This window comes from Magallana gigas, chromosome 8, assembly GCF_963853765.1.
Source record: "Magallana gigas chromosome 8, xbMagGiga1.1, whole genome shotgun sequence".
Taxonomy (NCBI): Eukaryota; Metazoa; Mollusca; class Bivalvia; order Ostreida; family Ostreidae; genus Magallana; species Magallana gigas.
The window spans coordinates 48,984,885-48,998,223 of NC_088860.1; the positions used below are offsets into that span (position 1 = coordinate 48,984,885).

Here is a 13,339-nt window from a genome sequence, read left to right on the forward strand (position 1 = left end):
TGTTTATACCACTAATACCTTGGTCAAGTTCCTAAATCAGCCTTGGTCGATGGACTCGATACTAGTATACTGCTTGACCGGCGGGGGACCCAGGAATTCTATTCTTGTTTTTATAAATTCATTTATTAACAAATTTACTTTAATTGTAAGAATATTAACATTGTCATACCATTTATTTAAATATTTAAAGAAACAACAAAAACAAATGCAGCAAAAACCAGCTCCCTCTAAAAAACAATAAAAATAAAGTCCAAGAATTATCGATACAGACCTGCATATACTTAATAAGAGTGTTTTAACAACTTCTGTTCTGTCTACAGAATTCAGGAATAACTTTATAATAAACCTTTTAGTTTTATCGATGTAAATGTTCATCAAAACCCATACGAGGGCTGGATGCTTTTATATTTATCTCATTTGAAGATAAACTCTGTATAAAGATAGAGGAATAGAGTGATAGTTTGTAACTAATGAAATATCTGAAAATTTAAGTCAGAACTGATGGTTAATTTATTGAGTACCGAACCTTTTTAACACCTTACGATAGTTGAAAGTTGGTTTGATTAAAATTTGCCGCTATAATTCACGTTTTGTATTGTTTTTGGTATGCCATAACATTATTCTTGCAAATTGCATAAAATGGAAACACATTTTTTTTTTTTTTTTTTAATTTTGTTTGTTTGTTTTTTGTTTGTTTTTTTTGTTTTGTTTTTTTGTTTGTTTTTTTTTTTTTTTTTTTTTTTTGTTTTTGGTTTGTTTTTTGTTTTCAGATATGAATGAATATATATTCTATGGGGAATAACATAATATTCTTGATGTAGTTTAAATGAAATTGCAATGTTTTGCCGTAATGCACCAAGGTTGCTGTAATTAAAGCTACGCGCATTGATGAAGTTTTCCGGTTAATTTTTTCTTTGACACGTCGATCAATAGAAAAATTATTATCTTCATTTCTTATCATTTAATAAAACATTTTCAAATCAAAAAATGTTAAGTGTCATTGATCAAAAATGTAAATGATGTAAATCAAGCGGCGCGTATGAATACAAAAGAACAACAACAACAATATTCAAAATGGATACGCCTTCAGCTGATGCAGAGCTACTGAGTTGAATTAATGGATTAAAAACAAATAGTGAGTTAAAATCTGAACCGGCTGAATTGAAAACAAAAGGAAACTAGATGCTTTCATTAGACAGTAATACCCGCACCAAGTGTTTGCCTCTAAATAACACTGTTTTGTACCAGTTTAATTAAAAATGAAGGCCACATGCAAACTCCGGTAATACATTTAAAAATTATAATTTTCATAACTGAAGGTTGAGATCCCTTCCCATATGATAATACACATGAGCAGCACTTTATGTGCAATTGGGGGTTGAACTGTTTGCAGTGAATTTTCAGTTAATCAATAATCTTAACATTTCATGTCATAGAAAGTATAACGGTCTATATAGTTATTACAAACAAAATTAAAAATTAAATTATGCCCCCTCACCGTGGCGGTTACCGGTTTTAGATTTGCTTCTGTGTGCATATATATATGAACATCATCGTGTGCACAGATTTAGAGAAGGGGTGGGAGTGAGGGGTCCAGACACCCCCTCCCCCATGAAAATTCATTTATATTATCAATTGTAAAATTACTAAAAATACACCTTGGACCCCCCCCCCCCCCAATGCTCTTACAGACATGTAAACGCTCTAACCCACTGCGCTTCAATGTTAGGTAACATTATTTGGGGGTAAATATTTAATTAATATTTAATATACTTTATTGTTTATCTCAATAGAAAGTATACATCACAATATGCAGGTGTCCTGCACCACCTTAAAGCTGTTATTTACCTAATAAAATGGTGCAAGTGGATTTAAAGAATAGGTCATAAAAATGCATGCATGTTACAAATAACTGATATTTGTCTGAAGTCACGTACACAACACAGGTCTGCAGGTATCATTAGCGGGTACTAGTTTTATCCAGCTCTTTGATTAGATGGGTTCGCGTGTATACATACATGTCTGTGTTTTCCATATGCAGAAAAGGATTAGTTAAGATCAGCTAAAGGAATTCATTATTGTGTTTTAATTGGATTATCATTATGATGCCGACCAATATAGGTAAGCATAATACATGTAGTAGCAGCCCGTTCAAATCCATTTCACACAATTTTTACCGTTATTTTTTCATATTATCTGCCAAAATTGAAAAAAGAACCCCACAAAATGTCATTATTCATCCTAATTGTTTGAAAAATAACGAAAAATTAGACTTAAGTTGATAAACGTGGATTTTGACCTTTGACCTGATTGGACACAGACCACAATTATTTTTCCCTCTTATTCCTTTATACAAAAATAAATCATAAAAAAAATTCCACCGGCTCAAATGAGTTCAAATACAGCATACCTATAGAATGACACTAGTCCAACAACATATCCAAACTACAGGAAAATCAATCGAGAGGGGACTGAGATATGGCCCCTAAAATAACCCCTACCATGAAAAATTCACTTTCACTTTGGAATTTGTGTAAACATTGGCCCGTTTACACCCTTTCTATTGCGCCTGTAAAGATAATTTTTTTAAATTTTTTCCTGCCTGTATTTTTTTTCAAACCTTCTTCTTTCCATCCATGCCATAAAAGGAACCAAATTCGACCATTTAGTACCCCTAGGAATTTTTGAAATAATACATACATTTTTAGAATGGAACTACTTGCATTGGTCAATGAGCACGGGGTAAAAATAGTGGTATGTGACCATATCATGAATAGCAACACTAAACATATTAAAGCTGTTCCTGCTATATGTGTAAACAATTCTAAAGAGTCACATTTCTAATTGGTCCTACTACCAATACAATGTATACTGTAATATATTGCAATAAAAAAAACCTACACAGTAGGCCCTACTGCTTTACTCGCTCGCTTGAACTACTTTACACTTCCTCGACTCCGTTTCTTTTTACTTATCTTATGAATGCGGTTTTCTAATCAAATAACGCAAGGTTATCTATAAATTTTCCTGAGCTGTGAAGTCAAGTGTGAATTAGTCCAGCCTTTTTAGCTTCAATTTTGTTATCGGTAAGCTGTGTTTACAAAATGCCGACCCACGCTCTCCTTTGTAAATGGTGTATTACAACGCGGGTAAAGCTGCATATACTGTTGCAAGTTATATTTTATGAACAATTTGTAAGTTTGATCACGTATTTTAAGTAAATGTTTTAATAAACAATATGATTAACAAAATGTGAGATCCACGATATATTGGCAATTCTGTTCTAGGAATTATTTGCCTTTTTACCGACATCACAGCCCGTGAACTTTTGTATGGAACCCCATTGCAACATGTTGTTTATAAAATTACGTATGCTCTTTGAGCGACCTTATTCGGAAGTGGCATCCCCGAAAAGCAATGCCAGTAAGCACTTTGCGTACTGCGTACGCTTAGCGCTTAAAAAGGAAAGAAGATGTACATTGAGAAAGTGCTTATTTAACAAAAAGGTAGTTGGATGGTCCGTCGGGTTTGTAAAAGTCAGGACCGTTGCTAAAATAAAACATTTTGGGTAAAAATTGGAGCTTTTTTCATACATAATGAATATCAGCCAAAGTCTGAAATTAGATTTCAGGAAATCATGTTTTGACAAATATTCTAAGTGATGTTTATGAATTTATTTATTTTGATTAATGATTTTATGTTCCATTCGCTAAATCATATAATATATTGACAATATTGCTTACACACACTCGAATTAAAGAGAATTACAGGTCTTTTATTGATGAATGTTTAGAATCCTGTAAATTGTGTATATTTCTTACCAATTGAAGCCCTTTATTAATTAAAATTAAACTACACAACGTGTTGGCCTTTTCAGGATCACATTGGTAAATATCTTGTTAGTGATTTTTTCATCACTGTGAACGTAGGTTTTTCTTATAAACAAACCGTTGATAAAACTATATTCAAATCGCATAGTGCTGTTTCTTTGGATATCTGTAAGTTAAATGGATTGAGATCGGTATTTAGAAATTGCAGCAACATGTGCAGATAAAATTGATTTCAAGAAAAAAATATTCACTGCTTTTAAAGACTGTTCTAAAGTAATGAAATAAATTTTCTTCGACTGTAGTTTAATTCTAACGATTATTTTGGAGGAGAATATAAGTATGATTGTCCCTAAGCGTAAAGAATAGAGATTGTATTGCTATAGCATGACGTTTGAATGATCCCCCTTTGTATATCTATTCGCCTTGATGCATGTTTTCGATCTCAGTCAGGATTTTGATATGTTTATGGAATTTCAATGATTAATGTTCAAAAAATCATCGGAACAATCACTCAGGTCAACAAAAATAATTTTTTATGGAAAAAAATCAGCGATTTATCATTTAACAAAGCAATCATTTCTTTTTTTGTGATTACGGAAGTCATCACTTTTAAAAAATAAATTTGTTATAAATCATTTTTTTTGGGTCTATTTAGTTCTTTTGTTATATACATCGTTCATGCCTTAATTAAATCGTAAGACATAATAAAGCGTGAACTACGTAAGACGTTGTCTTGGGATGTAAAACATTACCTTATTAATACAAAACATGTTTAATAGTGAGGAAGACATTTCCAAAAATAAAGACTGTCTTTTTTCAAAAAACATTTTCTTTCTATTTATAAATCAAATTAATTATTGTGTGTGTGTTTTTTTTTTGTTTTTTTTTGTTTTTTTTGTCAGCTTTTAAACCCGCAACCTTCGGAACAATTTCTCCTAGCATTGGTTAAATTAAATAAAATAAAACATACTTATCACTTGAGGATAACGTTTAAAAATTGTAAACAATGAAATAAAAGCACAGATTACAGAAATCAAAAACACATTTAGTAATTGCAATTGTTATGCTTTCTTCAACATTTAGGTATTCCACGCCGGAAAAGACGCGATGACGAAGAACAACATACAGAAAGAGCCTTAGAACTTTCACCACTTATTCAAACGGATAAACATGATAATGCAGTATTGATTGAACAAGGTATTAGTGCAACATAGCATATTACACTACTAAGTCATAAAAGTACTGACATTCCCATTTTTTACTGATACATTGATACATTTACTCAAAATGTAATAACATTACTGATGAAATTAGAAACGTTCTGACGTTTTTACTGACAGTACTGAGGAACTTGAAAAAGTACTGACAAACTTAGACAGTACTGATAAACTCAGAGAAGTACTGACACGTTTTATTGATGTTGCTGAAAAACTTAGCTAAGTACTGACACCATTGTTCGTACTCCCGCTAGAGCTTAAAAGGTGTGAAATTGTATTAAATAATGTATTGTGAATTATAATTAAAAATAAAAAATTATTAAATTTATTAATAACATTTTCCTTAAATGAAAACGTCAACTTTATATGTAATTTTATAAGTGAAATAGAAATTGAGCCTTATTTAAAAAAAAAAAAAGACACTGTCGGATTTTATTATATTTATGTTGTTAGCATTAGGTTTAATAATTATTTAGAAACGAAAAGTCAGTAAAAAAAATTGACACTATTGAGCTAAAAATCAGTAAACTTGATCACTCATAACAAAACATAGCTATTACCAATCGACTACCCGTATTACCCGCCCGCCGATTTACGGGGAAACTTGCCCCCCCCCCCCCCCCTTGCACCCTCCATGGAAAAATCTAATTTCTTACATTTGCATAAATATTAGATATTGCTCAGAACTCCCCCCCCCCCCCCCCCCACACACACACACACCCGAAAAACTTAAACAATATTTCTACTTTTTTAAAAGTTATGATTTTGGGTCTACGCATTTTACATTCGCGGGGGTGTTAAGGAAGCATATGGAATCTGAATTACATGTAATTCCGTGAAATCACAAATCTTAGTTATTATGTACATATTCAAATATATAAGCAACGAAACGTAGACCAAAAAACAAATAAAAAATACTGAAGACAATTTTTGCCAGAAATTAGTTTGTATTACGTAGATTTACACATTGATGACGTTATAAATAAAAGTTTAATGTCGTGTGAATTTGATCGGAAAGCATTGTAAACATATTCAAAATATAACTACTCTAAGAACTCTAATAAAGTATTGTGGTGTGATTTATTGAGAATTGAACATTGGAATACTGGGGGAGATGTTAGTTTTATCAATCATTCGCTAAAAGGTATGTAAATTTGCTTTTATTTCTCGGCCAGGCTTTCCTCTGTCGTTGTTTACGATATAAACATCCGACTAGAACAACACTACTCCGCGTATATTGAACTTGAAATTGTATACGTATCGTTAGTTTGATCAATGCTTAAATTGAAAAGTGCTACTAGAATCCCATGCTCTGTGTTGTTTTAATGCAATTTGCCGTTTTCCGTGCAAACTTTATAATCGTTGGGAAGGTTTTACGAGAACCGGATGAATAACTTTTTAATAAGGAAAAACATAGGAATCTAGCAGCGGTTTTGATTAAACTGAGATGTTTTGCCTTCACTTGGTATGTTTATTTTATTTTGGAAACCGCGGGGTAGTGTTGTTCTATCTCATTTTATGTTAAGGAATATACGTAAGCTATTTATAGTTGTCACGTGATAATGCACCAATGTGGCAGTGATGTACTACCCGATTTTATTCCACTGACATCTGTTTTAAAGGATAATACTAAGTTTTTTGATCTTATTCAAAAGAATTATTTAATTTCACGATTTTGAATACAACAGTCAAAATAAGACGGCATATTGCCCATATGCTTCCTTAACACCCCCGCGTTCTAGTAAATCGAAGCGCTGTGTTTCCGTATACTTCTGATCGCGGCAAGCTCGAAGCGGTTATGACAGAGAGAACGTGTTTATCTGTGATTTTGTCTTTGTGAAATAATATAAATCTAGAACTGAACCCTATCCATCTACATTGAAGCTTGAGGAGACTAGATTTTATCTAAACAAATTGACTCCACATTGACACAAATCAAGTTGGACTTGTTTATACTGATAAACTGTTTACATATATCATTATTAATATTTGAAAAAATACCGTGTTTTGTAAAAAAACAACAAAACAAGTGAAGGAGCCAGGTAACATAACATAATTAGCACGTGCAGATAATCACACACCGATCGAAATGATCACCTATATTTTGACATGTTTGCTTTGTTTAATGATGCATAGAATAACATAGTCTCGATGAAATGTATCTTGATTCTATTTAGCGGGAAGTAAATTAGATAAGATACTAACTTATTATATCTTAATCATATAACTGCAATCGATGATTACCATTGGTTTTCTTTTTTAATAAAGCATGAGAAAGAGAGAGAGAGAGAGAGAGAGAGAGAGAGAGAGAGAGAGAGAGAGAGAGAGAGAGAGAGAGAGAGAGAGAGAGAGAGAGAAAGTTTGCATTGATTTTGAATTAAAAGTTACAAATAGTTTACCCAGAAATCGATTTCTCAATTCTCAATAAGTTGACAAGCAATCCTAATTAATTTTTATGAATGCATATGTTTGTATTATGTATAATGTTTTTTGAATAACTTAGAGTGGTCAATTTAATCTTTTATCCATCAATGTCTTATTTAACACCAGACCAATTGATCAAAAAATCTAAAACACATATTTAACAACTGATTGATTGAATTTGAAGTTTTAAAAGGAAAGAATGTTGACTTTTTATTACACGGTCAGCGGTTATATAATTGCTACTGTACACAGCCCTTTTTGACAACTTGCAGTGCACGGTAGCGAGATAGGGAACAATGAGGTGACAGACACACGTGTACATGTATATATACACTCACTTCCTAAGATCTGAATGGCCAGTCAGCGATTATATAATGGCTACTGTACACAGCCCTTCTTGACAATTTTTAGTGTGTGTGTGGGGGGGGGGGGGGTTGTCAGCTATTTGTCGGCTATTTAAACCGCATCCTTCGGAACAATTTCTCCTATCATTTGTTAAATTAAATTCATAAAATTTACTTAGCACTTAAGGATATAAAAATATATGAAATTGTAAACAATGAAATAAGTGCACATAGTACTGAAAACAAAAACAAATTTAGTAAATGCAATTATTATGCATTCTTCAATATCTAGGTATTCAACTCCGGAAAAGTGATGACGAAGAACAACAAACAGAAACAACCTCTGAACTGTTACCACTGATTCAAACGGATAAACGTGATAATGCAGTCTTAATTGAACAAGGTATTAGTGCAACATAGCATATTACACTACTAAGTCATAAAAGTACTGACATTCCCATTTTTTACTGATAAATTGATACATTTACTTAAGGAATGAATTCAATATTTTATAGTTTTATACGATATAAAATGGTTTGGGGCAGTTTACGCTTTATAAACCGCGAAGCGGTTTATAAAAACGCGTAAACTGTTCCAAACCATTTTATATCGTATAAAACTAAAAAATATTGAATTCATTCCTTATAATCTAATTTATTTGCTATCAATTGTTGATAAAAACGGTCAATTGATCTATAAAATGACATCAAATTGTACAAAATTCAAACATAACGTCAGGCGGATTGATACGTTTTTGACGTAAGTCTTACTATGACGTAGGTAACATTCTTTATACGATATAAAATCAACTTTTCAACCAATCAGAAAACGTGTTACAACTAGAATTAAATAATTCAAAATGTAATAACATTACTGATGAAATTAGAAAAGTTCTGACGTTTTTACTGACAGTACTGAGGAACTTGAATAAGTACTGACAAACTTAGACAGTACTGATAAACTCAGAGAAGTACTGACACGTTTTATTGATGTTGCTGAAAAACTTAGCTAAGTACTGACACCATTGTTCGTACTCCCGCTAGAGCTTAAAAGGTGTGAAATTGTATTAAATAATGTATTGTGAATTATAATTAAAAATAAAAAATTAATAAACTTATTAATAACATTTTCCTTAAATGAAAATGTCAACTTTATATGTAGTTTTATAAGTGAGGGAGAAATTGAGCCTTATTTAAAAAAAAAAGACACTGTCGGATTTTATTATATTTATGTAGTTAGCATTAGGTTTAATAATTATTTAGAAACGAAAAGTCCTTAAAAAACTGACACTTTTGAATTAAACATAAAAAAACTTCATCACCTATAACAAAACATAGCATTCGACTACCCGTATTACCCGTCTGCAGATTTACGGGGAATCTTGACACCCCCCCCCCCCCTTGCACCCTCCATCGACAAATCTAATTTCTTACATTTGCATAAATATTAGATATTGCTCAACCCCCCCCCCCCCCCCCCCCCGGAAAACATAAACAATATTTATACACTTTTAAAAGTAATGATTTTGGGGTCCACGTATTTTACATTCTAGTAAATCAAAGCGCCGTGTTTCCGTGTACCTCTGATCGCTGTAAGCTTGAAGCGCCTATGACAGAGGCCGAACGTGTTTATCTGTTATTTTGTCTTTGTGAAATACTATATATCTAGAATTTAACCCTATCCATCTACATTGAAGCTTGGGGTGACTAGATTTTATCTAAAAATCTGACTCAACATTGACACAAATCAAGTTAGACTTGAATATCGATAAACCGCTTATATATCTCATTACTTGTATTTGAACAAATTACCGTGTTTTGTAAAAAAAAAAAAAAAGACAAGTGGAGGGGCCATGTAACATGCCCGAGTTAAAGCGCATAATAACACTACATAATTAGCAAATCAAAATAATCACACACCGATCGAAATGATCACATATATTTTGACATGTTTGCTTTGTTTATTGATGCATAGAGAGAAAGAGAGTTGATATTTTCGGAAGGTAGGATTAGTTCCGTTCTTTGGCACTTTTAACTTTTCACAGTGTGAATTCTCCAGTTCTGTATCTATATGCATTATTGTATACAATTGTTTTCATACATGTACATATAAAGCAATGATACAGTTAATAAATGATTAATGAATGTATCGTATACAAATGCCGGTAACGGGTAGTACACAAATGCATGATCTAAAAACAGTGTTTCCTGTTTAAAATTAGCAATTAAGTTTTAGTTCATATCACTGTGCCAAATGCTGTTTAAAGTTCTTAGAACTGTTGAATTAAAATTTTCAAATTCTGTTTTCCTTACTTGAAAAACTGGGGGTGGGAGGGGGGGTATTCAGGGTTGTTACACATGTAAAACAATATATTGCATTATTGGTTAGCAGTACCAAGCATTCAGATCTTAGGACATGTGTGTATATACAAGAACATATGTCTCTGTCACCTCATTGTTTCCAGCCTCGCTACCGTGCACAGAAAATTGTCAAGAAGGACTGTGTACAGTAGCTTTTATATAATCACTTACGGGCCATTCAGATCTTAGGAAGTGAGTGTATTTATACATGTACACGTGTGTATGTCAGTCATTGTTCCCAATCTCGCTACCGTGCACTTGAAGTTGTCAAGAAGGGCTGCGTACAGTGCTATTATATAAAAATGTAAACATCATCTCCTTTGAAAACTTTTAACTTCAATCAATCAGTTGTTAGATATGTGTTTTGGATTCTTTGTCAATTGATCTGGTGTAAAATAAGATATTGATGGATAAAAGATTAAATTGACCGCTCTAAGTTTATCTAAAAAACTATACATAATACAAAACATACATACATTGAAAATTAATAAGGATTGCTTGTGAACTTATTGAGAATTGAGAAATCGATTTCTGGGTAAACTATTTGTAACTTTTAATTCAAAATCAATGCAAACTCACTCTCTCACTCTCTCTCTCTCTCTCTCTCTCTCTCTCTCTCTCTCTCTCTCTCTCTCTCTCTCTCTCTCTCTCTCTCTCTCTCTCTCTCTCTCTCTCTCTCTCTCTGTGTACAAACTGTACAAATGTTTGTTATAAAGGTAACATATTGATTTCATTTTACCATAAACCTTGTAATAGTTGATCTTTTTTAGCGCAGAAAGTCTGACTACCGGTTCGCCGTACGTTGTATCCCGCATCAAATTTTATTTACAATGGTTATAAACATGGTATTACAATTATAGGTAACTTTCTAAATGAATATGGTCAAAGTTTGAAACAGCGTGATTTTGTACAATATTTTAAGCTGTCTAATATATGTACAATGCTTTACAACAGTGTCATTAATGCAAAATCTAGTTTCGTTAGATATCAGTGTATAAAAAGATCTTATGTTAAAAAAGATCACTATCTAAACATTCCATTTTACTTTGAGTATGTTTTATTGTTTGAAAATTTTCGAAAATTGTGTGTAATCTTATTCATAGTAAAGATGTTATATCAAATTCCATTCAGAAATGGAAAAGTGAATTATCCATGGAACTAGAAATTAATGTTTTATTTAAAGAGTTCTTCAAAGAATGTTTTAAAACAAGTGCTGATACCTCAGTACAGTGGCTTCAGTACAGAATTCTTTTCAGAATGTTGCTTACAAAACACTATTTAAAAAAAAATTAATGTGAGCTCTGACGATATTAAGCTCTTTTTGCAAATAAGATGCAGAAAGAAATCTACATGTATACATTAAAATTTTAGAAATACTGCCCTTATGGAATAAACTCAGCATAAATATATATTGTAAAACTACAAATATAATTGTATTTAATGTTACTAATGTAATCTTTGATGAAATGACGTGATCAAATGACCTGATTACTAATGTAATATTTAGTGAAATCACGTGATCAAATCCTGTAAAGCCCGAAGGGCTTCTTAGTAGATTTGATTACGTAACAACCGATTGCATGTCCTGGTGACTTTTTTACATTGATATTTCTTACTTATATTTAAGTTTTGAAAGATACAACTCGTTCAGAACTGTTAAAATTACCGATATTTTAAGTTTACAATTACCCATGCGACACGCGATAAGCGCGTGCTATGATCATTGTGGCGTTATGCAAAAGTTCATACAGAATTGAACGTTTTCGCAATTTTACGGGTTTATATAAGAACACATATCTGCCAATGTAAATATCTGCATATGGGAAAACATTGAAATAAAACATGTTTAACGTCTGAAAATAAAAAAAACAAAACTCTGGCATTTCAAGTCATTTGCAAACATCCAACTCTAATTCTATCCCTTCCTATTTGTACAACACGATTTTATGTGTACCAAGTAAAGCCCCATATTACATTTTTTTTTTAATTAAGGTCTTCCGTTTCCAACGGAAGACTTTATTGTTTTCGTACTGTTTCTTATTATTATTTTTTTTCCACAAATTTTGTGCATGCGATTTCTCAGAAACTATTTGACCGATTTCAAACATTTTTTCACAGATGATTGCCAGAGTTCATAATTCTAGACTTTTTTTGAAATTTTGAAATCGTCACTTCCGGTACCGAGTTACGGCCGATTTTCTATTTTGTTACGACCTATTTTGTGCAGACTTTATCTCAGAAACTATCAGAGTTATGACTATGAAATTTTCAGGATAGGTAGTCTATAGTTTGAAGTTGTGCACTATTATGTTGTTTTACGTCAGTGGCGCCATTTCTTGGAGCTCGGTTAGGCACGAAAATTGGGTACCAATTTTTAATCAAAATTTTCATACTTTTTGATCTGTACCTCTTTATTAGTTGATATTTTGTTAAAACATATATAACAAAAGTGGTAAAGCATCAAACGTTCTTTCCAACAAAATCAAGAAATAGGGGCGTGCCCCCTTTTTTTAGGGGCCAAAAACACTCGTAAACTCTATTACAAATAACTTAAAAATGATGAAGATTTTGCAATAGATTATAGAAGCGAAGTTATTGACTGTAACAATAAGAATCAGGTAAAAGCATTGCCACGCCCATTTATTACATTATTAGGGATTTTTAGGGTCCAAAGTACTTAAACTTTGACGCAATTTATCTAGAGAAGGAGACATATTTTGGTAAGCATTGTACATGTAGAAGAGAAAATTTGTGCATTGATGATTCTAATCGATTCCATTAATCAAAACACCAATTTCTGTCCCCAGTAAGGATCTAGAGGGCTGGCCCTTAAAATATTCAATCATTTGTATCTCAAAAATGATCAACAATTTCAGATGAGTGTAAAAACAAAAAAATGTTTGTATTCTTAAGACCGTTCCAACCAAATCAAGAAATACACTGGTAAACTCTATTACAAATAACCTTAAAATGAGAAGATTTTCTAATTCATTGTAGAAGCAAAGTTGTTGATCGTAACAATATATATCATGTAAAATCATTGCCACGCCCATTTCTAACGTAATTAGGGATTTTTAGGGGCCAAAGTACTTAAACTTTGACGCAATATATATAGAGAAGGAGACGTATTTTGTTAAACTTTGTAGAAGAGAAACTGTCTCCAT

General features: G+C 32.1%; 2 protein-coding genes across 2 annotated transcripts in view; both read left to right on the forward strand.

The window, feature by feature from the left end:
- LOC105340291 (uncharacterized) overlaps positions 1 to 13,339 on the forward strand; it is a 754,579-nt gene that overhangs the window by 348,729 nt on the left and 392,511 nt on the right. Inside the window, exons 6-7 of the mRNA XM_066069388.1 lie at positions 4,914 to 5,027; positions 8,108 to 8,218. Of these exons, the coding sequence (XP_065925460.1) occupies positions 4,914 to 5,027; positions 8,108 to 8,218 (225 nt within the window). The remainder of the gene's footprint in view (positions 1 to 4,913; positions 5,028 to 8,107; positions 8,219 to 13,339) is intronic.
- Positions 1 to 13,339, forward strand: part of LOC105327281 (uncharacterized) — a 347,963-nt gene that overhangs the window by 38,800 nt on the left and 295,824 nt on the right. The gene's annotated exons all lie outside the window — the stretch shown is intronic.